Genomic DNA, 25,629 nt, shown 5'->3' with positions numbered 1-25,629 from the left:
TGTCCACTGTTACTTTCATGGCAGAATAAACCAAAAACTGCACCGGATCAGCTATTAAAGTGAGTACACTATATCCTGATGGCTTAGGGCCTAAGGGAATGGGAAAACAGATCTGGGGTAGCAATGTAAACAATTCACTTTCACAAAACACTTTCCTGTGCATGCATGTGGTAGGCTGGCAATCTGAATGAGGCTGTAAGTTCAAATCCAAGATGTGAAGCTTTAAGAATAGGACAGTGGCAATTTTCCAGACCAAGTGCCTCAAGCAAGTCTGTCTGGGAGTATGTTGAGGGGCAGGGGGTGTCATTTTCTATGGCCATATAGTGAAATCGTTCCCTCTGGCAGCAAGAAGAAGATAAAAGTGAACACTGACCAGGTGTTTACAGTTTTGTTGGGATCTAAAAGACATCTCAAGCACGCATCCACACAAACCTGGTGAGGACCAGTATGCGTATACAGTATACAGCAGCAGCTGACAAAAGCCCCGACGCATTTGAAAGAAAAAGATGCACCGATTATTCACATTGTTAATATTATCATTTTGAAGTTTCTGGATTACAAATTCTTTCTTGGAGGTCGTCATAAAAGTTCTATATGAATTTCCTGAGGTAAGGCTGTCAGTGCCAATTCATACACAGTATCTGCAAAAGTCAAGATTTATTTAATCTTTACTGCTTTTGATAGTATGACTTTATAATATCAGAATATGTGCAACAACATTTTGTGCAGAATCAAAAATTAACAATAAAGTAAACTGCATTTATGCAGAATTCCCTGCCGCTATGTAAGTTCTCCTATGAATGGGTTTTATGTTCAAACAGATTCTCAACAAGACCTTAAACAGTTGTACTGCATTGCAGAGTACCTTAAACAAGAGTGAAAAGCTGTCATTCTCTGGTTCCCTGAATCCTGTTTACACATGACAGCAGTCTATGCTCTGTTCACTTTGTGGAACGACTGATTTTTGAGACATTAGTGCATTGGGTCCAAGTGCGAAATGGAGTAAAATACCACAAAATTATTGCCACAGATATTCTGTGTGTCTTCCATCTGACAAGGGCATATAGCTGGATTAATAATACTAAACTTAACTCCACCTGAGAAATTATTATAATCACGCCAAACAACTGTACTTTCTTGATATATTTTCTGCAGGAAGCTGGATTTCAGATTAAACCTTAATTCACCATAATTGTTTTTATGTAGAAAAGAAAGAAATCAACCAAAAAAATCCTGTGAGAAGCACAGATCCTATGTTTATGTGCATTAATCCCACAAAACATTATATTTATATAGCATTGAAAACACAATCAAAATAAAATATACACGTTGTTTCAATTACTTGTGGAGCAAAAAATCACTAAGGGTCATTTCATTACAATAGCCAAGATTGTGTTTAATAATAATAATTACTTACATTAATATAGCTCTTTTCTGGACACTCCACTCAAAGCACTTTACAGGTAATGGGGACTCCCCTCCACCACTGGGATGATGCTACAGCAGCTATCACACATCAGCTATCAGTGGGGAGGAGAACAGAGCAATGAAGCTAACTCATAGATGGGGATTATTAGGAGGTCATGATTGGTAAAAGCTCTGTGATTTTTAATGACAACAGAGCGTTTGTCCACAGAGAGGACCTCGGTTTTACATCTCATCTGAAGAACGGCGCCTTTTTATAGTATAGTGTCCCCATCACTATATTGGGGCATTAGGACCCAGATAGACTGCAGGGAGAGCACCCCCTACTGGCCCCACTAATACCTCTTCCAGCAGCAACCTTATATGGTCCAAATATACAGTATGAAGGAAGATAACTCAGAATGCAACCCTGCAAATCACTACAGTTTACAGTCTTTTACAGTAAAGCTTTTACCATGAACATAATGTGATGATGCTAGTAATTGAAGAAGTCTTCTCAAACTACTGTTTTTATTCAGCTAAGCTGATGATAATTGATGTTAGTGGTTTCAGTGTATCTTGAAATGCTGAGCTCAATGCTGTAATTTTATGAGTTAAATTATAGCAAAGTTGTACATGGTTAAATTCCAGCCTCACCTGCTCAGCAAGATCAGCCTGAAGGTGGTCTACTTTGGTTTCCTTCTGCACTATATTTTCACATCATATCTTGCACAAACCGGTGTTTAGAGTAACTCAGAATCTAATTGCTGCAACTTAAATAATAATGCATGGCTTGGCTCTGTTTATTTTTTCTCAAACAGACAATATATCAGAAAATTCACTTGGCAGTTATGTATTATTTAAACACTTACTGTATATTCTATGGCTTTAGCCATGAAATACAAATGTTATGGCTGTTATTGCTAAATTGTGGTTCAGAACAGTAGTTCTGATGCCTATCTTCACATACTGTAAGTGAGGACAATTACAAGGGGATTCTGCAGACTTTTATATCATTTTATATAATTCTCTGACTTCTTCAGCTGCCACATTAAGTTTTTAAAAGCAATTTTTCTTTCCTAGTAATGTAGTTTCATCAACTTGAAGTTAATTTATATTTACATGTTATCAAAAGACACTTATCTCTCTACTTATGGTATACATGTATGTGTTAGAAAAGGTATATGGAATTTGAATATTGATTAAATGCTTTTGGTGTCATTTGCACTAGTATTGGATAGTAAACATACATTAACCGCCTCTCTCAATATCTCTCAATGACCTCTTATTTGAGTCTCAACTGAGTTTTTCCATCTTGTAAATCTCAATAACAATAACAATCCAGTTTTCTTTGATTAGGGGATCTCTTTGGGGCCATTTACAGTATGTGTTTTAGGTTCATGCTTTCTGCCAAAAATACCTTAAGCCAGTATTTATCCCATCCCTCAACCTCAGGTAGAGTACTAATATACCGTACGCAAATGAACCTGATTTTGGATAAGAGACCACACTTCTTCCCAATAGGACTGAATTCTGGGAATATATACTGTACGGGAATCATCAGCTTCCCTTTACCACAATTTCTCCAGCATGGGTGTGGCAAACCAAGCTGAGATGATTTTATTTCAGGGATTGTAAAAAATCAAGTTATGTTTTTCCAGGAAAACTCCACTCCACACAACACAATTTTTTGAGTCTGAGGGACTGTGTTGTGTTTTGCATATATTCTTCCATTCCTCATTAGTGATGGCAATGTTCAGTTCCATTTCCCATTTTTTCTTAATATAGTCTGTCGTTTCTTTTCTACAGCTCATTATACCTTGATACAGTGCTGACACTGTGCTCTTATTGTATGCCAGGATAAAAATCTGTCTAATTTGATTCAGCTGGACATTTAGATCAGGTCCCTTGGTCTCTTTCTAAAAGTGCTGATACAATTGCAGATACTGAAAAAATAACCATTATGGTTTGGTCTGAAGGGTCTGAAGGCTTAATTAATTTATGTTTTCCATTATTGTACAGAATAAGGTAATTCCTTTGTGACACCATTGTTTAAATCTTTGGTCAAGTATGCCCAGCACAAATGTTGAGTCCTTACTACTTAATATCCTTAAGTACTTTGATCTATTTTTTTACATCCTTTATACTTTGATCTATTTTTTAACTTTATTTTTAACAAATTTTGAACCACATTTTTAATGTACGTTGTCATGGAAATATAACTATCAAGGAAGCCACAAGAGAGTAAGGTCTTTATTTCAATATTGGGAGCCCTGCTGCCACTTTACAAAGTGCAACCAGAGACTCAATTTGTTACAAGCAGTACAGGGTTTTTATAAGATGTTGCGCTGTCAGAGAAAGCTCAGCACTTTGTCCCTTCTAAACCTTCCCCTTTTTTTAAGACAAAACAGATTACATCATAAAACGAAAGAAGAAGCACCACTAGATTTGTTATTCAAAGCTCATCAGTTACTTTCGGCTAATCTAATGACCCAGACAGCATATATTGTTTTGGTACATTGTCTTCTAAAGTAACCTAAACAGTGTACTTTGTTGACGCACTGTTTTCTAAAAATCTGCACGTACTGTAGCACAGCAGTTACATCCTTGAAATATATTTTCTAAAAGCACCAATATATTTTTTGCATAGCTCTCTACATTTTAAGAATCAATTTACTTATTAGATTTCCATTTCAATGTGCAGCTAGTGAATTCAATTACTCATATTGACAGACTGTTCTATATATAACACAATCTGTGCAAATACTACATGCAGTGAAGTATATTACACTGTAGACCACTGTCGTTAATAAATTGCAATGCAGAGATCAAAGATCAGAAACACTACTCAGTTGCAGCTATACAACAGTTTGTTAGAATAGAGTACAGTACAGTATTGAGCACTATCAGTTTTGAATTACTGTAGATTTTCAGAACTCCTGAGTATTTCAGATCAGAATGTGTTATTTGTGTTGAAAGTCATACAAGCTGAACACCTACTGTACAATGCATGATTTGCACCAGATTGTAAAAACTATCTAGTAGTATTCTGTCCCCTTATAGAAAACATTTTCAATGGTATCTGAACCCTAGGTACCACATGATATCCTAGTTCATCCCACATATGTTCAGTGAAGCTCATGTTTCACAAGTAGGACATCCACAGCATACTGTATCTTTAATATTCTCATCCTGTTAGAATGAGCAGCATAAGCATGTTTGCTGTCCTGCTGAGATATTGTCACATCAGGTTGAGACCACAGGAAGTGCAGAAAGATAAATAATGTTCAATGTCATGTCCTGCAGTTGCCATCAAAGATGTCTTTAGATAATCAATACGAAGGAAAAAAATGGAAAGGTCATGGTTGCATAAGTATTTAAACTCATTCCTGTGACAAACTAAATTAATTTACGGCATGAGCACAGAATTACCTTAACAAGTGATGCAATTAGTTCAGTGGCCTCTGTCTGAGTACAATAATAGTGGTTCACATGATTTCATAACACAGCCATTTCTATGAGGTTCCTTGGTCATTTAAAGAATTTCAAGAAAAGAATCAACCATGAAGACTAAGCAGCTGTCAGAGCAAGTCAGGGATAAAGTTATTGAAAAGCACAGGTCAGGAAAAGGGCAAAATAACATACTGAAGTCTCTGAATATCTCTGTGAACACAGCAGCACAGACTCTTCAATCATCAAGAAAAAGAAGAGGCATCGTACCACTAAGACACTGCTTATATCAGGCTGTCCCTCCAAGCTGAGCAGCTGGGCAAGGAGGAAACTGGTGAGGGATACCAATAGTGACATTGAAATAATTCCAGTTCAATGGCTGATAACTCAAAAAAGGCCCATGGTTCAAAAATATCACATGTACTCCACACAGCTGACTTTTTTAACAGAGTTGAAAACACATCTCTAGTCAGCAGCAATATATTTACTTGATACTGCAATCATGTGGTACAAATAATTCTGATCAAAAAGGACAAGATTGTATTTTTTGGTGTAGCACTCTTCTCATTCCTACTGTCGTGCATGGCACCGGTAGCGTAATGGTTATGGGCTGCTTATCATCAGCAGGAACTTGTCAAGATTGAATTAGCCGAGAAAGTCGGAAATAAAAGAGCCAAACTTGTATGCAAGTTGGTGGAGACTTCTTGTACCCAAAAAGACTTTAATTCTGAAATTCTGAATCCCATGTCCTTTAAGATGATGGGCTGTTTGTTTGTTAACTAATTCTTGATCTATGTCCATACATTTCCTTAGATTCCTATGGCTTTTTTGGAGGACACTTTAATTTAAACCTTTTATGAGGGCCTGTCTTTTATGATTTGCCAATCTTGGAGAGCATGGTCTGTCATTGATTAACTGTGTTGGGCTATAATGTCTTACAGTTAGAAGTAAGTAGTTCAGAAGTTATAACTTACTATCTATTATCACCCCAGACAGCAAGTAACTGTGCACTACTTTAAATCAGCCTCCATTTTACTGATAACATGTAAATGCTGTTGTCTTGATAATATAGATTCCTTTCCATGTTAGTCTTTATTGATTTTCACCAGGCATGACCTTGAGCAAGTGAAATCACCTTGTCCCCTGTACCCAAACAACTCTCACTAATGAGGTCATTTACTGCTTAGACAACAGTCTATATCACTTACAGTAAGAGTCCTACAGTGATCAATTAACCAATCATCATAACTAACAATGGTGTTATAGTAACTAAAACGATGTCAAGAACATTTCATCAGTATCTCAAATCAGATGTTTATTTTTTTAATAAAGCCAAACTGTACATAAATGGAGTGTAAAGTTTTTTGTACATTTAACAGCTACGTTGTACTGTATTGCCATGTAAAGAACTCCTGACTTCATTAGGCATGTTTGAATACCTGTATAAATTATGAATAGGCGCAGCATGGGTAGAATAGGGTGGTGCAGTGGTTAGCATTGCTGCCTCATAGCACTGGGGCTTGGGTTGAATTCCAGACCAGGGGTGCTATCTATGTGGAGTTTGAAACACTTTTGCTAAATCAGTTGGTTTGTATGTAGACTTAGTATTAACTGTTTTTTTTTATTATTTGTGTAATTGTCTTAAGTGGTTTTTGCACTGCAGATTAGCCAAAACAAATTCCACAGTGATTTATGTGCTCAAATGAATTCCCCCAAAATAATGCAAATACAGTGATACATTAACATAACAGTGAACACAAGAGAAACATTCCTGTTCAAAGCGTGTTTTTATCTGTGGATAAAGAGAGTGTTATCAGCATTACTGTATAATTGTTGTTTGCAATCTGGCAGTTAGGTTTGGTTTTACTAGAATGTGCCTGAAGTGTTAGTTGGAAAAAAATATTTAGAAACAGTGAATAGATGAAGACACCTTTGAGGTACCACAGTTCATATAATTATTGTATCTATAGCTGTGAAGGGCTAAGTACCATGAATGTATATTTTAAGATGGTTTGAAATGGGAGGCAGGGAATCAGAGTTAATTGTAGTACACAACTACACATTCAGGTTCATAGGTAGTTAAATGGTATATAATAACAGCATCTTAAAGAATACAGCTACATTCCTGATTGTGTTGAAAGGATAATCACATGAACAGTGACTGGCGAGTGAGTGGAGACAGTTTGTCCAGACTTTCCATGGTTTGAACAGCATTATACTTATGTTGGCATGTCTGAAAATAAAAATTTGTCCGACTTGAAAATTACTTTTGACGTGCTTTGATTGCTATATGTATCTGGTGTACATCATAAGCATAATTAAATATAAAAAGATTACTAAATAATAATTGTGATTTGATTAATTGTTTGTGCTTACAGTTGGTAATAGTTTATTGCTTGATTATGTCAGTTCTATTGAACATCTCTTGTTTTTGACATCCTGCTGTTGTAGAAGTGCTTGGCTTTGGGTTACCCCAATGGCTTCCCCAGCAAAGGAGCCTGTACATTGCGCATATGGAGGTCTGTGGCCCTGATGCTCCAATTTGATCTGGATCAAATCAATCTGCACTTTGCAAAGGGTTTGGTAAATGCTCAGGGCTTCCTTGAAAAAAAATCGCATTGTTTTTTAATAGTGACATTCATTGTAAATAAAAGTTAATAATTAGGGCAATCCCTCATTAATTATTAATTAATGCTTATAAAACCATATCCTTGTGAAGGGTGAAGGAATGCCTGATCCCTGAAACAAGGTTTCTCAGTTAATGAGGTGTTCCCCCAGTGTGAACTGCTTCTCAAACCAAGTGATTTTGTTCAAGTAAACTTTGTGCATGGCCAATTCACTTTTACACCACGGATTCCAAAAGCAAGTATTCACTGACAGATGTGTGTGTGCACATTCAGTAGAATGTCCAGCTAAAGTATATCGTGGATTTGAAACAGACTGTAGATATAAATGACATACAGGTATAAACATTCTCGGTCTATGTTGTACAGGCAGGATTGCAGTTCCTGATCTGAGGGATTGTGGGTAATTTACCAGAACAGGATCAGTCAGAGAAAGTCCTAGGAAGTGGATCCCACTTGAGGAAAGCCCCCACACAGTGGGGTTAAAAAAAAGATGTAATGCTCCAGCTCTTGTTCTATCTCTGTGTTGCAGAAGCAAAGTGGATGAAACCGACAGTGAGAAGTCTCTCGGAAGGTGTCATGATTTAGAGTTGTCATGATTGTCTCTGATGTTTGATGTAATGTGGGCTTCTGGACAGTTAAAACAGGTGGTCCTGTAACTTCTGTTCATAAGACAAGCTGCTTACTGTTCTTTATATGTAACTCGTACTGACAAATCTTACACAAATATCTGAAAATGAACAGAGTGCCTCCACATATCAGATAAAATCATCTCATGATGAATTGTGGAATTGTGATTGAAGCTTCACCAGTTGTGTTGGTACAGTATTTTATGTATTATATGTTTTACACTTTATTAACTACCATTATGAAGTTTGTTTTACCTTTTATTACCTTTATATCACATTTTAAATCCTTTTATTAATTAATATCAGCGCTACATTGCTCCTTTAAAATGAACGTGTTATGGATAATTGCATCTATATGTGTCACTATGAGAAACTCCTGAGCCAAAAAATCATTTAGAAGACCAAGAGAAAACCCTTTAAAAATATGCACTTTCTTAAAAAAAAGTTACGATCTTTATCTTTCAAAAGCTCTCACCTTAAACCTCCCTGTGATCTGCATTCCAGTGCCAATATTTACATTCTTCTATCCTATGGAATGTAAAATCAAATGCTAAAAAGATATGTCTGTTGGTCTAACTGAAATCAGAGAATTAGAGGATTTCTAGAAAGCTTTGAAATGCAGTAAACCAATAGATGTATCACATGTTTTAATACAGAAGCAGATTAAAGTTAATAATGTAACATCATTAAATGAGGTATCTAGAGCCAAAACTGTGTATTTACAATATCAGTATATTTTAAGATGGGCACTCCTTCTTGTTTAACTGTATAAGAAAGTATTTGTCAGGCCAACAAATACTACAGTAGCCAAAGAGTGTTTTTTGTTGTACCTGTAAGTCACAATCAAATGGATAGTGTGCGCAAGCATTTTTCTTTTTTTTTTGCACGGGGCAATGGAGTTTGGAGTTTACAGTAGTTATTGTGAACTGGAATCCTATTTTCACCTCACATTGTTTTGAGTCGGCTTTTTCATTTCCTTTTTCCCTCAGGTGATGATAAGCGATTGCTGTTGTGGTAGGGTGTCCCGTGGAAGGGAAGAATTGGAAAAAAACACCATCACTCTATTCAATTTGAGTTTTCCAGTGTCTTGCGAAATTAGTTGTCTGTCAATATACCAGCATTATTCAGCAATATACCAATATTCCTCCTGATTGCTCTGAGAACTCTACTATGAGGAAATTTGATTTATACCATTTTACAGCTATATCACCTTCTGTTTTACACTCTCCCACTTCACTGCACAAGTATTCAGAGCCTTTTCTTTTATTCCTTTTGCTCACAGAACTTTGTGCAGTTTTTATACCAGTTTTTTACATCTCACCGTTAAAGTCTGCACCTATCGCAATGAGCTCACTGTTGCCATCTTGGCTTTTACAGGCTGCTACTGTTGCACTGCAGCAGGCCAATCACAACACTATAAAATCATGGAATAACAAACAAAATGAACTGAACTGTCTGTTGCCAACAGGACTCAGAGCATACCAGTCATGTGATCCCCCTGTTCCACATACAATATAAATAACTTGTATCAATAGGAATATACAAGGAAGAAGCTTCACTGTGATATATTTTTATAATTAATTACAACGAAGATGACCATGAACAGAAACGAGGTGACCTAAAGTACGTTGTATCATAATACGGTTTCCTTGAACTACAGTACACTCTGACAACATCCTTCTGAGTGGTATTCTTTATGGCAAAAACTCGTCTTATCTGTTTCAAATTAATGTTGCTTTGTCTTCTTACTTTCAGGGTAGTTTTGACCACGTTGGCCCCTGTGCTGGGAGAGACTGCTCTGTTTGCCAGTGCTTCCCAGAAAAAGGCTCTCGGGTAAGGAAACACTTGGCTCTGTCAATGATGCGTGTGATTTCAATTTAAAAGGCTCATCTTCTACAATATAATCATGATAAACACCCACTTACAACCTCACAAATGTGGCACTAATTATGCCAGACCTCTGTCAAGTTTGTGCTGTGCACAAGTGAGTGAGTAAAGTAATGCTGGCAGATTACAGATTTACTAGCCCAGGATGATAACAAAAATAAAGTTCAAAGTTTACAAAAGTTCTTATTTTTAAAAGAAGATGGTGTTGGGTAGTAGGTTATGAGATTAGTTAGATGTAATTTGGCATTTCTTGTTTTGCTTTGTTTTATCGTAACATTTACTGTAACTTAATTACTGCCACCACTCTTTCTTAGGCTTCTAAGTTAACCAATACAGATTGTAAGGAGTTTTTTCCACTTCTGAAACTACACATGTTCAAAGAGCAGGCAGCTAAGAAGATTTGTCATTACATATGAAACAATAATTGAGGTTGCAAGATAGTCTCCTAAACCCACATACGGTATTGGAAAATCTTTCAGACATCGTCTTCTTATCAGCTGCAGCATTGTTTGAATTGGCAAATTTAATTAACAAACAAAACTTTGCAAAACTTCTGTAAAGGTGTTACTATAATGTTTATACATACATGATGCAGGTTATAAACCAATTTCAGAAGCATGGAACTACTCCTGTTCAAAATTTGGTCTTTGGTCAAAACTTTATAAATGGGATTTTAGCGATAATAGGATATATGTGCGAATTCCAGTATGGATTCCAGTATGAGTTGATATGGTTGTCTGACCTCCATTTCTTTCTGATTTTGATATGTGGCCACAAAACTCTTGCTGTTTTAAAAAAGCATTTGGTGAATTAAGCCAAACAGTCCTATTGTAAACATATATAGTTTCTCAAACTCTGGGAAAACAGGAAGTTCGAGAAGCCAGTGCCATCACAGGAAAAAGTCCTTACTTAGCATTCATGGATAGTAAACATGGATATAGCTGTAAAGGGAAAATGTGCAGCTGCTTTGAAAATGTGCAACTGTACATTCTCTACAAGCAGTCTGCATTTGTTCTGAAAATTAAAGGAGAGGTCATTATTTACAGTAGAAAAGAAATGTGTATCAACGTGCTTCACTTTTGTCCATTGGTCATGCCTTTGCTTTTGCTGAAAGGAAAAGCTTTTCTTCATTGAAGTCTTAAACGATAACTCTATTGGAGTGGCTTTGCTGCCTCTTTGTTTGAAAATCATCGTATCAAGTACATAAAAATATTCACCCTTTAATTAGTGACGGCAACAGCCATCATCTGTATTTTTAAAGAATGCCACAGGATTTAGAAAAGTCTCTTGCTATTAATGAGAAAGACGCTCGTAAATCAATACCAATAATTTGCAGCTGTTATCTGGCTGCATTCTTATGTTTCCAGGCATGGTATTTATTATTTTTCTTAAACTTAAAGATCTTTTTGAATTATAGTTATAACTCTTAAGGTTCTTATTAGAGCTTCTGGTTTGGTTAATGTAAGCGAGGGTGGTTTTTCTATTTATTAATCAGGTCTCTGTGGGAAGCATTTGAACTGTTTGTGAAAAGTGAAATCTCCTGCAGTACTATGAAGCCACTGACTCATACTGTACTAATATGCTAAAACAATATTAATTTGCTTGCTATGACTAGACATTTTGGCGATCAGATAATTGAACTGCGCTATACATCTTGTATGTCATATTATAGCAAGACTTGCGTAATGCTTTTCCTCTTTTTTTGATTTTGACAGGAAGTCACACACCTGTGTTAGCTTCCTTCTGGATCACAGATCAGACAGAAAGACCTCATATTGAATACTCACAATGGATTTTTCAGGGATTGCATTTGGCAGTTTGCACATTGTATTGTACACTTTATATTTTCTTGCATGTCACTTGTTCTGTCAGACATGAGAGTCCTAGGGTCAGATAGTAAGTGCAACAATGTTTAAAAAAGAATTTTAAAGCTCTATGAAACCTTTTCACAGCTTAGACCATTTTCTTTAGTCAGATCTCATTAATTCCAATATTTCTCTATCGGTTATGCTGTTTGCCTTAATATAGAACCAGTTTACTGTTTGCATTCTATGATCTCGAGGTAATCAAATACAAGTCAGTTGGTGTTAATGAAAGGAGACGTTTCACATGACAAGCAATGGATTGGTCATCCACTGATAGGGAACATGAGCTGGATTTGGAACATTGTGAGACGGGTTAGTTTTACTCTGCTGATGATGTATTAAAGAAATAACAATTGATAACACTTACATAGCACCTTTCTGGACACTCCAATCAAAACACTTTGCAGGTAATGGGGACACCCCTCCATCACCAATGTGCAGCCCCACCTGGATGATGCGACAGCAGCCATAGTGCGCCAGTATGCTCACCACACATCAGCTCTTAGTGGGGAGGAGAACAGAGTGATGAAGCCAGTTCATAGATGGAGATTACTAGGTGGCCATGATTGGTAAAGGCCAATGAGAAATTTGGCCAGGACGCCCCCCAGGATGCCTTTTTACAGTATAGTGTTCCTGTCACTGTTCTTGCATTAGCAGTCATGCTCAGTACAAGAGGAACCGCAGATTCAGACATAGGGTGTCTGTGCTTGGCTTAGGAGCCAGTGGTGCGAAGCTGACATCTGTGGGATTATGGCTGAAGTCAGAATCATCCTTAAAAGATTCTCCCTACAACTGGAGAATACAGCAAGAGAGGAATCTGAATGGTTGGGTGATTTTCAGGCAGGCATACATTGATGCCAAAAGGTACAAGAAGGGGCTTGTGTCTAGTGAGGAGGAATTTGAAAAAATCTTCCTAACAATTCTGCAAACGTACCTTAACTATTCCTAAACAGAACTTCCAAAATTCTAGTACCTTAGGAACAAACATAATAATTATGTTAATAGAAGGCTAAGATTGACCTTTTAAACTTAGTTTAATAATGTTTTATAATACTTAGAGATGTAGTGAGATGTGCTATTTACTGACAAGAAAAATTTTTTTTTTTATATCCATAGAGCAGGGAGCATTGTTTTTATCTCTTTATCTGCTAGTTTCGTGTCTATATTCTGTATGGTACAGTACTTCGTAATTCAAAAAAGGCATGTCTCCCTCTGAAGCACGCCCATCTGAGATAAAACCCTTTTTTATTTGTTTCTTTTTGAAGATCTTACCTCACCTATGAAAAAAAACAAAACACACAATGGCTCACTTTGCACTCTTGATCTCAGAGAAACGATGCATGGACTTACAGGTACAACAAAAAACACTCTTTGGCTACTGTAGTATTTGTTGGCCTGACAATACAGTTCAACATATGCAATATTTGAATGATGACATACAGTATGTTTAACATTCCAATTAATTAAACCAAACACACTGTACTGTATGCATTGTGCATGAGATATTATGATATCACAAATCTCCTTTGATCCCAGACTTACTTAACTTATGTTGCCTTTGAATTCCAACAGGACTGAAGGTCAGAAGGCATCACAAAATCCTATATACAGTATTTACATAGATATTGAAGACTGCTAGGCATACCAGACTGTAGACATTTGATATGCAATTCAACAATATCCTCAGGCTAGATGAAAAACTTTTAAAAAATGCTCCATAATGCCATCATGTTATTTCACGCACTCTATGAGTCTGTTTTGCTCAGAGAGAGAAAAAATTCTTACAAAAAATGCCAATTCTGACTTTTATTAAAATGCCGTAAAAGAGACTAGCTTGATTCAGAAGGTCAGTACACCGGCAATTTTTAATTTGTTATTTGTACAAGTCCCAATTTGTAATTCCAATAATATTAATCATTAGTTCATACACTTTTTTAATTTTAATGCTTAAAAAGCTTAAATGGTACCTTCCTTAACAGTTGCCAGTAGGAGCATGTGTTCATGTACTGTATGTTTGAGGCAATAATTATGATTACAATTGTTTTCAAATCTAGGGCAATCCTAGGAGAGGTTAAAAGATGACCTCAGATCAACAGTATAAACAATATTTCCAAATATATGGCATATTCCTAGCTAAGGCTAAAGGAGGATTTTAGAATCAAGTAAAGACTAGAGTCTGAATTAAAGAAAGTTGAGTAAGTTATGACATTTGTCAGGGAATATTGAAATGTTTACAGATTTTCATAGAGGTGCTCATAATAAGAAACATGTAATTGATTTTTTGATCGTGGATGTATTGCCCGTGCATAAGATGCACTTGGATTTATGTTACTCAAAAATACCTTTGTCTGAGAGGGTGAATTGGAATTACCTGTAAAAATGGGCCATACTTAACTACTGTAGTCTCACTCTCAAGTGCACCTGGACAATAAACAGTAGACAGAATGGGTACCAGCTAGAGGCATTTCCTGTGAAAAAAAAACTAGAACTTCTTTGTTCTTGTATGAAACATTGTAGGAAATAGTGGTTATTGGTAGGTTCTGTGTATGCACCAAAACACAGATATTTCTTGAAAAACTGTTGAGCTTTCTCATATTTTATTTTCCATACATAGAATCTTGACAATAGACCTGCTAAGCTTTAGTGAAAGCTGGTACAGAATTTTGTTACAGGGCATACCAAACATTTTCTGGCTTTTAATGTCCCAACCTTTCTGTGACACACCAAATGACTTAAAAAAGAACCAGGACTGACATTTTTGTTCCCAACTGCAACATAGACTTCACCTTTATTGAGTAATATGTAACTTCACCTTGTTTACTTGAATTTCAGTTTGGAATCTGAGCTTGTTTCAATGAAGATAAATGAAAGTTATTAAACTAAAGTACAGGAGTGTTAACAGCACCTCAGTCTCACTCAGCTGTTCCTAAGCATAATCATAACTATGTAGAGTATAGATTTTGAACACCAACACCTCCCTTTACATTAATCTCAAGCATCCTTGGTGTACCCACCCCATCTCCAGCTTGCAGCTGGTTAGCTCTTCTCTCTGAAGAGTTCTACCCTCTTCGTCCTGTAGCCAGGAGGGTACCCCTTAACCAAGGGAGTAATACAACCGAGACAAAGAGAATACTGGGTCTTGTTTTATCCTGATATGATTTAAATGTAGGATTTGCCCATTGTCTCTAAAATCTGCCCTTTTGCAAGTTTTGTCATAGTCCCATGCTGTAAAAGCAAAGTACCATAACCTCGTAAACAAGTAAATACTCGCTTCTGCTGCCACAATATGAGCGCATTCTTCAGGTGAGACTCTTATCAGATCACTGTTATGACATGTTTGAAGTGTTTTGTGTGATTGCAGTGAAATGCGCTGTTGCAGAGAAAGGCTGAGTAGTAAACCTCCTTCATTCCTTGATATAAAGGAGCATTTCAGTCTCTTCTGTGTTGAGTAAATAGAATTGCAATTGGCAGGATATTTGTTTAATATGATTTCATTATACTAGAATGTGTCCCCTTTTTTAGTGGGGAGGTAGGGCAGCTACCGCTGACATTCTGGGTGGAGTTTGCTTGTCCTCTCTCTGTTTGCATGGGTTTTCTCTGGCCAGTGTGGTTTCCTCCCACTTCTAGGTTTCTACCGACCCAGTTACATTGACTTTTAGAAGATGGTCATTTTTACATAATCCCTCCAGACACTGTCAGCAGCCTAGGTGTTACAGGAGCCGGTCCAGGCTCCCACGAAGCGTAGTTCAGGACCCTATGCAGACGGTATAATCCGGAAGTACTGTAAGTGGAGAAGGACATCAGGGTTGGAGACGAAGAGGATCAGGACGGGTTGACAAAACAGGGGGGCATGACTATGGTGATCCAGTGCTCGGGGGGCATGGCGATGGCAAACAAGTTCAGGCAGTCAAAATCCGGGGGAATCTGGGGTGCAGTCCAAAGTCCAAAACCGGGGGATCCAACCAAGACGAAACAAAGTTAAAATAAGGAACAGGGACAGGGAACCAGGAAGATAAAAACAGGATAACGAGGCCAGGCGCTCCGAGCCCCGGATTTAGATGGTCAGGACGCCATGATGAAACCTATGCCGTTGGGTCGCACCTGGACCCGCTGGTAGGCGGGCTTCCGGGCGTCTATCTCCCAATGCTGAGCGAGAGGGCCAGGCTTAAATAGTTGGACAAAACAAGAGGCATGTGCACGCAATAAACAAAATACGAAAGGGCAGAGTGCCCTAGGTCAGACCTTGGTCTGATGTAGCCCTCAACAGGATAAGGAACGTAGTAAAAACAAATGGGTATACTTGTTACATTTGTATTACTGTATAAATAAACAAGAAATAGGATAAGAAATGAGAAAGTACTTTTTTACGAAGACCAAGCCCAATGGAAAAGATACAAGTGTTACAAAGGGTATCAACCTCTCTCATTTTTCATGTTTGTGTCTCTTTGGGTTTCAAACTTAATACAGGGTGTAGTTGGTCTGAGAAATAACTCAGTTGGCATGTGTTGTATGCTTTATATTTATGAGAGGAAGAGCTGACAGTCATTGGCAATGGCAGTTTGAATTCTAGGCTATTTTATTTTCTTTTTGTGATACTTTGAGGTGCCAGGTCACAGCCAAAGTGCTCTTTGAGTTTTATTCTCTACCATCAGGAATTAAGAGTGGACAGAGTTTTGTGTACTTTAGTTAAAAGAAGACAAGCACATTTGTAAAGCTGAGAACCATTTACATTTTTTCAAATGGTTTTCATGTTCACCATAAATATTTCTCAGAATGTTAACTGTCTTCACCTTGTCACATTCCAGAAGTTCCTCTCGTCAGGAACGTTCTAATGTGTCAACTACTCTAGTGGTGTGGCATCAGTGGTGTGAGTGTGGTAAGCGTTCAGAAACTTTGGGGCTCACTGTGTACTGTATGTGCTGCACAACCTGACCCCGCCCTTTATTTCCAGCAGTGATCACATCACATCACTGCTGTTTGCTTAGCATTTTGTTGGCATTCTTCTCCTCCTGCCTTAAAAAGGGACATGATCTGACAAAAAAAACCCAGCCCTTTTGTTTGAAGCTTAATTGGTACAATTCAGTTTTCCTCTTTCTTATCGCACAGCCCTTGAGATACACATCAGACTTTTCAAACCAAGAAACAAAAGCAAATACATTTCCACTTGCTGTTTGCACTCTAGAAATAGCATTACTGTATACTTACATGCCTTTAGAGTTAAATCTCTCTTAGCACCCTGCGATAAAAGATTGAAAGTATCAGAGTAGTGTGTCTAGAAGTCTCGTTCTCCTTCCAAGACGGAGCTTGTCGTCAGAGTGTTGTATCTTAAAAGCAACTGGGGATTCCAGATTAGGTGGGTGTAGAATTAAAAGGCATAATTTCCTGATTTAGCTGAATGCATTGTTGATAGTGAGCTGTACATATTGGGTAGGAAGGCATCTAATGTAGTTTTTCAAAAACAGAAAGTGAATGAACAGAGTAGATTTACATACAACCTTTTTGTCAGTGGATCTTGGCTACCCTAAGATTATTTCTGTATAACTCTAACTTTATTCTCAATTCAGATGCAACACATTGTGTGCTGCAAACAACTTGCAACCTGTCTTAAAATTGCAGTTTTCAGTTCAGCTGAGAATATTGGCAAGACTGCATCTCTGCACAAACAATGAAGCTGGCGCACAAACAGGCTCATCTGAAGAAAAAAAGTAAAAAAATTTTACTTTTGAATTTAAAAGTCATCACCAAACCACACAGTCACTTGAATGAAGGCATGGAAAGCCGTTGCACATGATATAAATGTGAGGTACAACAAGATATGGTGCCCTACAGATTTATCCATGGCCTGACGCCAGTCGATATGGAGTTGTCATGCTCTCCTAGTGTCCCTGTGGATTCATGCCAGGAGTTCCCATTTATTTCCACTTCACATGCAAGCTAGGTTTGATTGAATGCTGTAACCTGTCCCTTTCTGGTGCATGAGGGCCACTTGAGGGGGATTAATACTTGGGACTTTTTCCAAGTACAGCAAGTCTTGGCTGTGGGGCTGTATACTGTATAGAGAAATGGAAGTAAATGAGTCGAACAGGCCAAATAATGGCCTCCTCTCATTAATTTTCCTCCTGATGTTCTGTGAAGTTTGCTAAGGAACTTTGCTCAGATTGTATGTGCACTGTTAGCAACTTATGCTCGCCTCCTCCTTTCCTTAAGCATTTTAAAAACTGTAAATGTTGGAATGCCACATTTCTTTTTAACTGTTCTTAATAGTATTGGCTTTTTAAGTGAATATCATTAATGTTACTACATACGGTAGTTAAGATAATTGTGTAATTTAAATCAGTATATGTGTAAAGTAATTAGTCATGTTTAAAAGGAAAACAAATTTTAGTCAATAACTGTTCGAGATAACATTAATGACCTGAATTGGATTTTGCACTATTGTCAACAAATCTAAAATCATAGGTTAAAAGGTTGCTGTTCATCAGGCCATTTCTTTCAGAGAAGATCTACAATAAGACAGGAAGACACAGGTAGTTCTGCAGACAGACTGAAATGAAGATGCAGCTGGACCTGTCTCTCAGGGTGTATATGGATCTGGAAAAAAAACACACTTCACTGTCCCATCACTACTGAAAATTGGGCCCATATTTCGCATCACTTAGTATCAGCCCAGTCAATTAGTACAGCATTAGCATCAAATGGCCATGATACAGTATATTGTCCCTTTTAGGCTCTTTGACTTGCTCCCTTTCTCCCAGGTTTGACTTCGTTCGTTCCTCTTATCGGAACAGCTTGCTCTGTCGCTGCAATGTGCTACACTAATGACATCGGGCAGAGTACTGTAGATAATAACTGTTTTGACAGTATCGATAGGGTCTTTATGAGGCTCCAAATTACTTCAGGCATCCTAACTGAAAGAAAGACAGAGACGAAGTGGCATGCTACAGTTGGTTCTGTTAAATTCTTCTTCTCTTTGGTGTAATGGGTTTCTTTGCATCTCCTTGTATTTGCCAAAAAGGTAGAGATTTGGCAGAGAACTAAATAATGGGTCATAAAAAAGAGTGAAGAAAGCAGAATGAACTTTGATATGGCCTTTGTCTATTAAAAACAAAATTAGCAGACACAATAGTATCTATTTGCATGCATTGTTTCTTAAGTGCCAACTTCCACAAATGCACAAAATATTCTTTTCAGAATTTTAAAGAAATACAAGAGAATGTAATAGATATTTGTATTGGTTTGGTCCGATTGAGGTAAAGCCATGTAGACACTCTTCAAAGGCTGAAATTTTTAACAAAGGAAAAAAAAAACTACTGTCTATTGTACTCAAAGTCCACTCCCCATGAAGTCATATTACAGTATGTGTAGGACTATTTAGCCATTGTTAAGGATCAAAAGATAGAAACAGGAGTAACTTCCAAGTGTAAGCAAATATTGTTTTTTATATTAAGCTGTTTGCATTTGGGAAAAATAGCGTATTATGTACAATACAGTGCCTTACAGAAGTATTCAGTGATATCTCAGGCCCTATTGTGTTGAATTACAAATAGTGCATTCACATATTTTAAATCAAAACTGGATGGAAGAATTTAAATTTCAGCAACATCTGCAAAAGCTGGTTGCAAAAGTATTCACCCCCCGAGTCGATACTTGGTGAAACAGAGTGAATACTGTACTTTTTCAAGGCACTAATATATATGCATACAGTACTGTATGTTATATAGTATAACCATACATATTCATAGTATACAGTCATAGTAATTAATTTTCACATCCTCTGCATCTTGAACGGTAGGTGAATAGAATTCATCAGAATAATGTTTTAAGGCTAGCCAAGAGCAGTTGTACATTTCTTCAGAAGTTCATCCACTGTATTTCCTGCATGGTTTGGGTTTTTTCATGGTAGAATGTGCAATTCCAACCAGCCAGCTTAAGAATTTCAATAAAGCATCTCTAGAGCGAACGACTGTGAACCATTTTCGTTTCTGACAGTAAGCCCAGAAAAAGAAAGTTGTATGGATTTAGTCAAACCAAAGAATGAGTTCAAAAGGAGCTTTTGGTTTCCCAATATTTCTCTTGTGATTTTATGTTTTCAAGAAGGATTTTCTTGCAGTAAGGTTTTTAATGAGATCTGCAGTCACAGAATTGTTCAATATTGTTCAAGTATTGATTCTTGTGTGCCTCAGAATCACGCAGTTTATTCTTCCAGTTTATGCTGTCTTATCTGTTTTTCTGTTTGTTCTTCTGTTTTTTCAAAGAATTCTTTCAGCCTTTGGGGTATTCTACTTTGGTATTCTAATTTCCCTACATCGCATATGACCAAAGTGTTACGTCATTTTTCTGTAGCCTGTAGCTTGTATTCCTATAGAATGAGAGGAGGCTCTAATTCCTTTGTCTTCACAATAGGAACCCTTTTCTATGTTAACACTATATTAACAGCATTCCTTCATTCAGTGTGCTCTTCCTAGAAATTATTTCTTGTAGTCCTTTACAATTATTGAATGATTAAAAGTGCCAGTGTAATTTTTTAATTAATTCAAATCCTACTGAAGAATACAGTATGGATATTTTAATAAAAAATGTATAATTATAAAGTGATTTTGTGACATACTGTACAAGACCTTTGTTAAAATGACAAAATACCTGTGTTTGTAATAGCGTTAAAGTATTTTTGTTAAGCTCCAGTTGTTATGTAAGTTGTCTCTGTGTGTGAGCGATTATTTATTTCATGTTGAAAAAAAGAATTCTGGAACAAAGTGAAGAAGGAATGGAGATCACTGTCATCAGCATCTTTCCTGTGTCGGGCTGTTTTCATGGAAAAATGCATCTCCACAGTTTCTGCACCCCTAATTATATATTCACCTGTCATAGGTGTTAAGGTTAAGGAAAGCAACAGCTGAAAAAGAAAGAGACTGTGCAACCCAGACATCAGGTCAAATGGCAATAGCTCTTTTTTACAGTGAGTCTTGTTTGCTGAAATGATAAGCCCAGACTTGTTTAGGAAGCCACTGAAAACTGAGATATGATGCATTGCAATGTTATTGTCTTTCAGAAATGTGTTAAATCAGATGGGGGCAGCATGGTGCAGATGTGGGAGTGTAATTTTACTTTTGCTTGTTTTGGAAATGGAAATCTGCCACAAAAGAGCTGCACTTGATGTGACACTAAAATGGTTTTCATTCTCTTAATGTTTGGGGAAAGGTCTGTGGGCTCACATGTATTTTAAACTTTTCTTTCAATTAGATGCTTGAGTTGTTCTCTTTTCTATGAAGTGTGGTGAATAACATATTAACAGGAAAATATGTGGTTTGCATTGACCCATGCAGACATGTATGTGTACTGTATGTGTACAGTACATGCATTTGTAAGGAGAAAATGTTTACTTTTGGTAGTTCTGAGATATGTGTGATGTGATGCCCTCCTGTGGCCATAGTGAGGAATGATACTGTATAATTTAAGGTCATTCCAGATTAAGACTAATTTTGATTGGATTGTTTTCTTGAGGTCAGGCACTCAATACAGAGCCAGGCCTCCCACAGACCTTTTAAGCTGTAGAATAGAGAATTTAATACCTCATAGCTTCCCTTTCCATGTGAATTTCAAAACTCTAGAAGAGTATCTACCACAGGGTCCTAATTGATAGGAAATAAGAAAAAAAAACAGTAGATGAGCCCCGTTCAGCACGTTATTAAAATGTGACTAGAGTTCTGCACTACAATGAAGTGTGAAATAGAATTAATCTCAATACTGAGGCATCTAAAGTGCTTGAAATTATTCCTTGATAATTTTGTTGTTCTTCTCCTAGGGAAGACCAGGTGTGCTTGGGCCTCTGGGCCCTCTGGGACCCCCAGGTTTTCCAGGCCTCCCCGGACCCCCAGGGGAGAAGGGTCAGCGTGGCGACGAGGGGGAACCTGGCAAGGCAGGACCCAAAGGCGCCAAAGTGAGTATTGCATACTGTAGATAGCACTGCTTTGTCTCCCCGAAAGATCAAGCAAGACTGTACCAGGCAAGTACAGTAGTCTGGAACTTGGATAATGTGTAAAGAGTTTTGGAACAGGTTGAATAACGAAGAAGTCGAGAGCCGGATTGCTGGAGTCACAGCGCTTTAGCACCCTTCATTCTTTTAACAGTAAACTTGGTAGTTCTGAAGAAAAAAAAATCTTTAGTGTGAACCTTGTTAAGCTTCATAGCAGCCCCTTGTGGCTTATGGTCTGTTCTCCTCAGTTCTCCACAGTATCCCTGCCACTCTCTGACTCAACAGCTTGGACCTCCTGCTGGCTCAGGAGTTCTCAGGCTCTCTGGGGCTCTTCTTTAGAGCTCCCTGGCGTGCTGTATTCTCCCTGTCACAGGGCTACCTCACACATCTGAGGAGACGCCAGTATTAAACAAAGGAAAGCTCAGCTATCAAGGAGCATTAATGAGCTCTTCTTAGGCAGAAGGCATACTCACGCTTACTGTCTGTTACAACTATGGATAATAAAAATGGGTAAAGGTTAAAGAAATGTGCAAAGAAGAACTGTATTACCTGTCCAGATGCAAAACAGGATACATATTATAGATGTCTTCATACAAAGTTTGCAGGTAATTTACAGGTGTCATTGTGAATTCAAAATATTTTTCTTTGTTAGTACTGTATGTAGTCTAAGATTTATGCTGAACACATAGCCTACTCTCCCTGTACAAAGCAAGAAACAGTTCATTACATTTCCATGGGATCATTTTCAGTAAATTAATATACTGTACTGTCCCTGGATAGCTGTCTGGAAATTGAATTTCTGAAAAATGACACTTATGTGAATATGTGCAGTACATTAATTCCAAATAGACAAGCCCGTTATAGATCTGAGCAATTCAGAATGGATTTAATTTCTTTGACTGGTAAGAGAAAAGTATTTGTTTGGGGAGTAATGAGGAGGAAGGAAACACTCATAGCTCAAGCTGCTCTTCAGTAAAACCAAGGCCACAGTTTTCAGCTGCTGTTTGCCAAGGACCATCGCAATTATTTACACTGTGTTGAACAAACTGGTGTGCTGGATATCTCTCTTGCTATAATTCCACAAGATAATCAAGTTTTACAGTTTACGCTTGTTGCAGCCTTTGTGTTGGGTATTTATTTAGCTGAATTAATTTATTTCTCCGACAATGTGGGCCATTTCTAGGTGAACTCCTCCAACAATTCCACAGACAATGTTATAGACTGGAATGCCTGGTGTTTAGAGTGATCATGGGCATGTTCAGGTGTCTAGGATTCAATTCCTGACACGTCGAAATCAAGATCTGTGACCAGGATTCTCCAAGTGATGGTTCAGGACTGGCAGACCTCCATTGGAGTGCAGGGATTAGGATTAGCTGCCCAGTTTTATGAATCAGTGTCTCCTGGATCTTCCAGAATGGACCGTTGGCTTATAGTGATGTCGTGGTGAAAAGCACAGGTCCTACATTCAGCACTTGCTAACGTCTAAGAAACTATAGAACTTGCAGCATGTCCAAAGGAGAATTAAAGGAAACCCCGATGCTTTCTTGCTTGGAACTGGGGTTGATGGCTGTCTGTAACCAAACAGTATAGTTGGTAACTCTTTATTCCCACACTTAAAAAATAAGTAGCCAAGAAAATCCATTGAAAGTGGGTATTATGTAAAATGTGCTCAGTGTGCATTAGGTTTTCAGAAAAATGTATTTTTGACATGCATTGTGTTAATTCAGAATAATCAGAATAATATCAGTGACATTTCACAGAAACCCTCTTTCAGAAGTTTGAAACTGAATACAGAAAAACATATTTAGGTGATCCTTGATAACAGAAAGTCTATTACAAATAACACTATTTTTCCAAACAAAAATAATTGTGCTCTTCTGTTCACAAGTATGTATGTGTTCCATTGCTTTACAGTTACTCTCAAAGATTTCAGATGGAAATAATGTTACATTTATTTTTCAGCCAACACAAAGCTTAAAAATTGTAATGATAAATATTGATAAAATTATTAAAATGTTAATCAATACCCCCACTAAAACATGCTGGTATTTTCCTAAACTGAAAGCATAATCCAAATCTTTATAAATCTTTCACAAATAAGATTGTTTGTAGTGACATGATTCTGTATCATTGAAGGGTAGCATGGGATTCCGAGGATTTCCAGGATCAGATGGTGTCCCTGTAAGTATTTTTTATGTCTAATGTGCCAAATCTTTGTCTAATGTTGTTTGCTACTCGTTTTTTTTCTTTCTTTTTCTTTTTTTGCTTTCTTGAAAATTTGTATCTTTACTACGGAACCTAAAAATATATTAGGTGATGTATTGTATGAAAGATTATTCTCAGAATGTAAAGTGAAGCAGCCTTTTTAAAATGAAGGATATGTACATTCAGTGATGTTGTCAAAGTCTTTTGCAAACATGGAGAGATAAAGAAATGTGTAGATCTAACTCCCCCTGGTGGCCAGTCCTGAGAATGTTGCTCTACCTGGTTTCTTATTTCATGATTATCTGTGGGACTTCAGGTAATCTGGTAGAACACAGGTAATCTGTTTTGAATGCAGATGTTTTTTTTATTTATTATAATCCAAGAGGATTGATTAGATATAGATTATGGAAATGTTGTTGATACCAGGATGGTGGTTCTTATGCTTTTATTGTGTAGAAATCTGACCCTGGCTTGGGGTCATTCCTCCAGACCTGGTTTGAGTGCATTTTGACAGACACCTCTTGCATTGTGTTTCACATTTCAAAAATAACTGAGAGCTGAAGATAACATTATCAGGAGGAAGCACTATGCCATATGTGGACATTTTTTCTATAATTCCAATATGTAGGCAATGGTCACGTATGAACACCCATTTATGGTATAACATAGGTTGACCATAACTGTGCTCGCATTATACTCTTGTGTAACACTGATTGAAGGGAGGGCACATTGGGGGATACACCTTCATCACATATTAAAGCTCATCTCAAACGTTCAGTGAGCTGCACTGTGACTTCTTGCATCTCTATAATTGTTAAGCTATGAAGAATACTGTAAGTGATGACAAAGTGGCATGTGGAACTGAACAATTGTGGTGGCACTACATCTTCAGTCATGTCTCATCTAATACTTCAGTATCACCATAATACTGACACCTCAAAGCAAATCACACCCTGATGCAGTGCAATTATGCAGCTGATCTTCATACTACTAGTTGCAACCAGCTTGATCTCATCACCACCTCATCTTTTATAAACATTATTTTTTACTAACTTTAGAAGCACATGGGAATAGTTGCAAGCCAGAGAAGGCCATCTGTCCCATATAGGTCATTGGTGTAATAAGCTCTGCTGAGAGCAGAGTCCAAGGCAGTGAGGTGAACCCACGTGCAGGGTGGAACAGGCAGGCAAGCCAGCAGGCAGGTGTCAGTAATAAGTACTGTATAATCCAAGTGAGAAATCAAGCAGTTTGTCGCCAACAGCACTGCAAAAGAACACAGGAAAAATATAAGAGTGAAATAAGGGACCAGATGCAGAAACATAACAGAACAGAAACAGAAACAACTTAGTACAGCAGGGAAAATCCAAAGCAGGATCAAAAACACAAGCAAAGTCCAAAGCCGAGAAACACAAGAGTACAGTGGAAAATGAATGCTGAAACTGAAACAAAGACTCCCTAAAAACAGAGCAGAGAATACTGGGAAAACTGTGTCTTAAATATCCTGTGGAAACAAGGCAAGTGCTGTGTTAGTAGTGATCAGGGGTGACAGACTTCCTGCCATTTCACGTTGTCATGGTTACAGATTGATTGGC

General features: G+C 37.5%; 1 protein-coding gene across 5 annotated transcripts in view; it reads left to right on the top strand.

Moving 5' to 3' along the window:
* The window catches only part of LOC148836563 (uncharacterized), a 72,967-nt gene that overhangs the window by 6,342 nt on the left and 40,996 nt on the right, over window positions 1-25,629 (top strand). For all 5 annotated transcript variants that reach the window (XM_088912739.1, XM_088912734.1, XM_088912736.1 and 2 more), the window contains 3 exons: window positions 9,863-9,940; window positions 21,662-21,796; window positions 23,969-24,013. In XM_088912739.1, coding sequence (XP_088768865.1) covers window positions 9,863-9,940; window positions 21,662-21,796; window positions 23,969-24,013 — 258 coding nt within the window. The remainder of the gene's footprint in view (window positions 1-9,862; window positions 9,941-21,661; window positions 21,797-23,968; window positions 24,014-25,629) is intronic.

Source organism: Atractosteus spatula, chromosome 4, assembly GCF_055471065.1.
Source record: "Atractosteus spatula isolate fAtrSpa1 chromosome 4, fAtrSpa1.hap1, whole genome shotgun sequence".
Classification (NCBI taxonomy): Eukaryota; Metazoa; Chordata; class Actinopteri; order Semionotiformes; family Lepisosteidae; genus Atractosteus; species Atractosteus spatula.
Note: the sequence above shows the minus strand (reverse complement) of the source record. Positions and strands in the feature narration are given on the sequence as shown.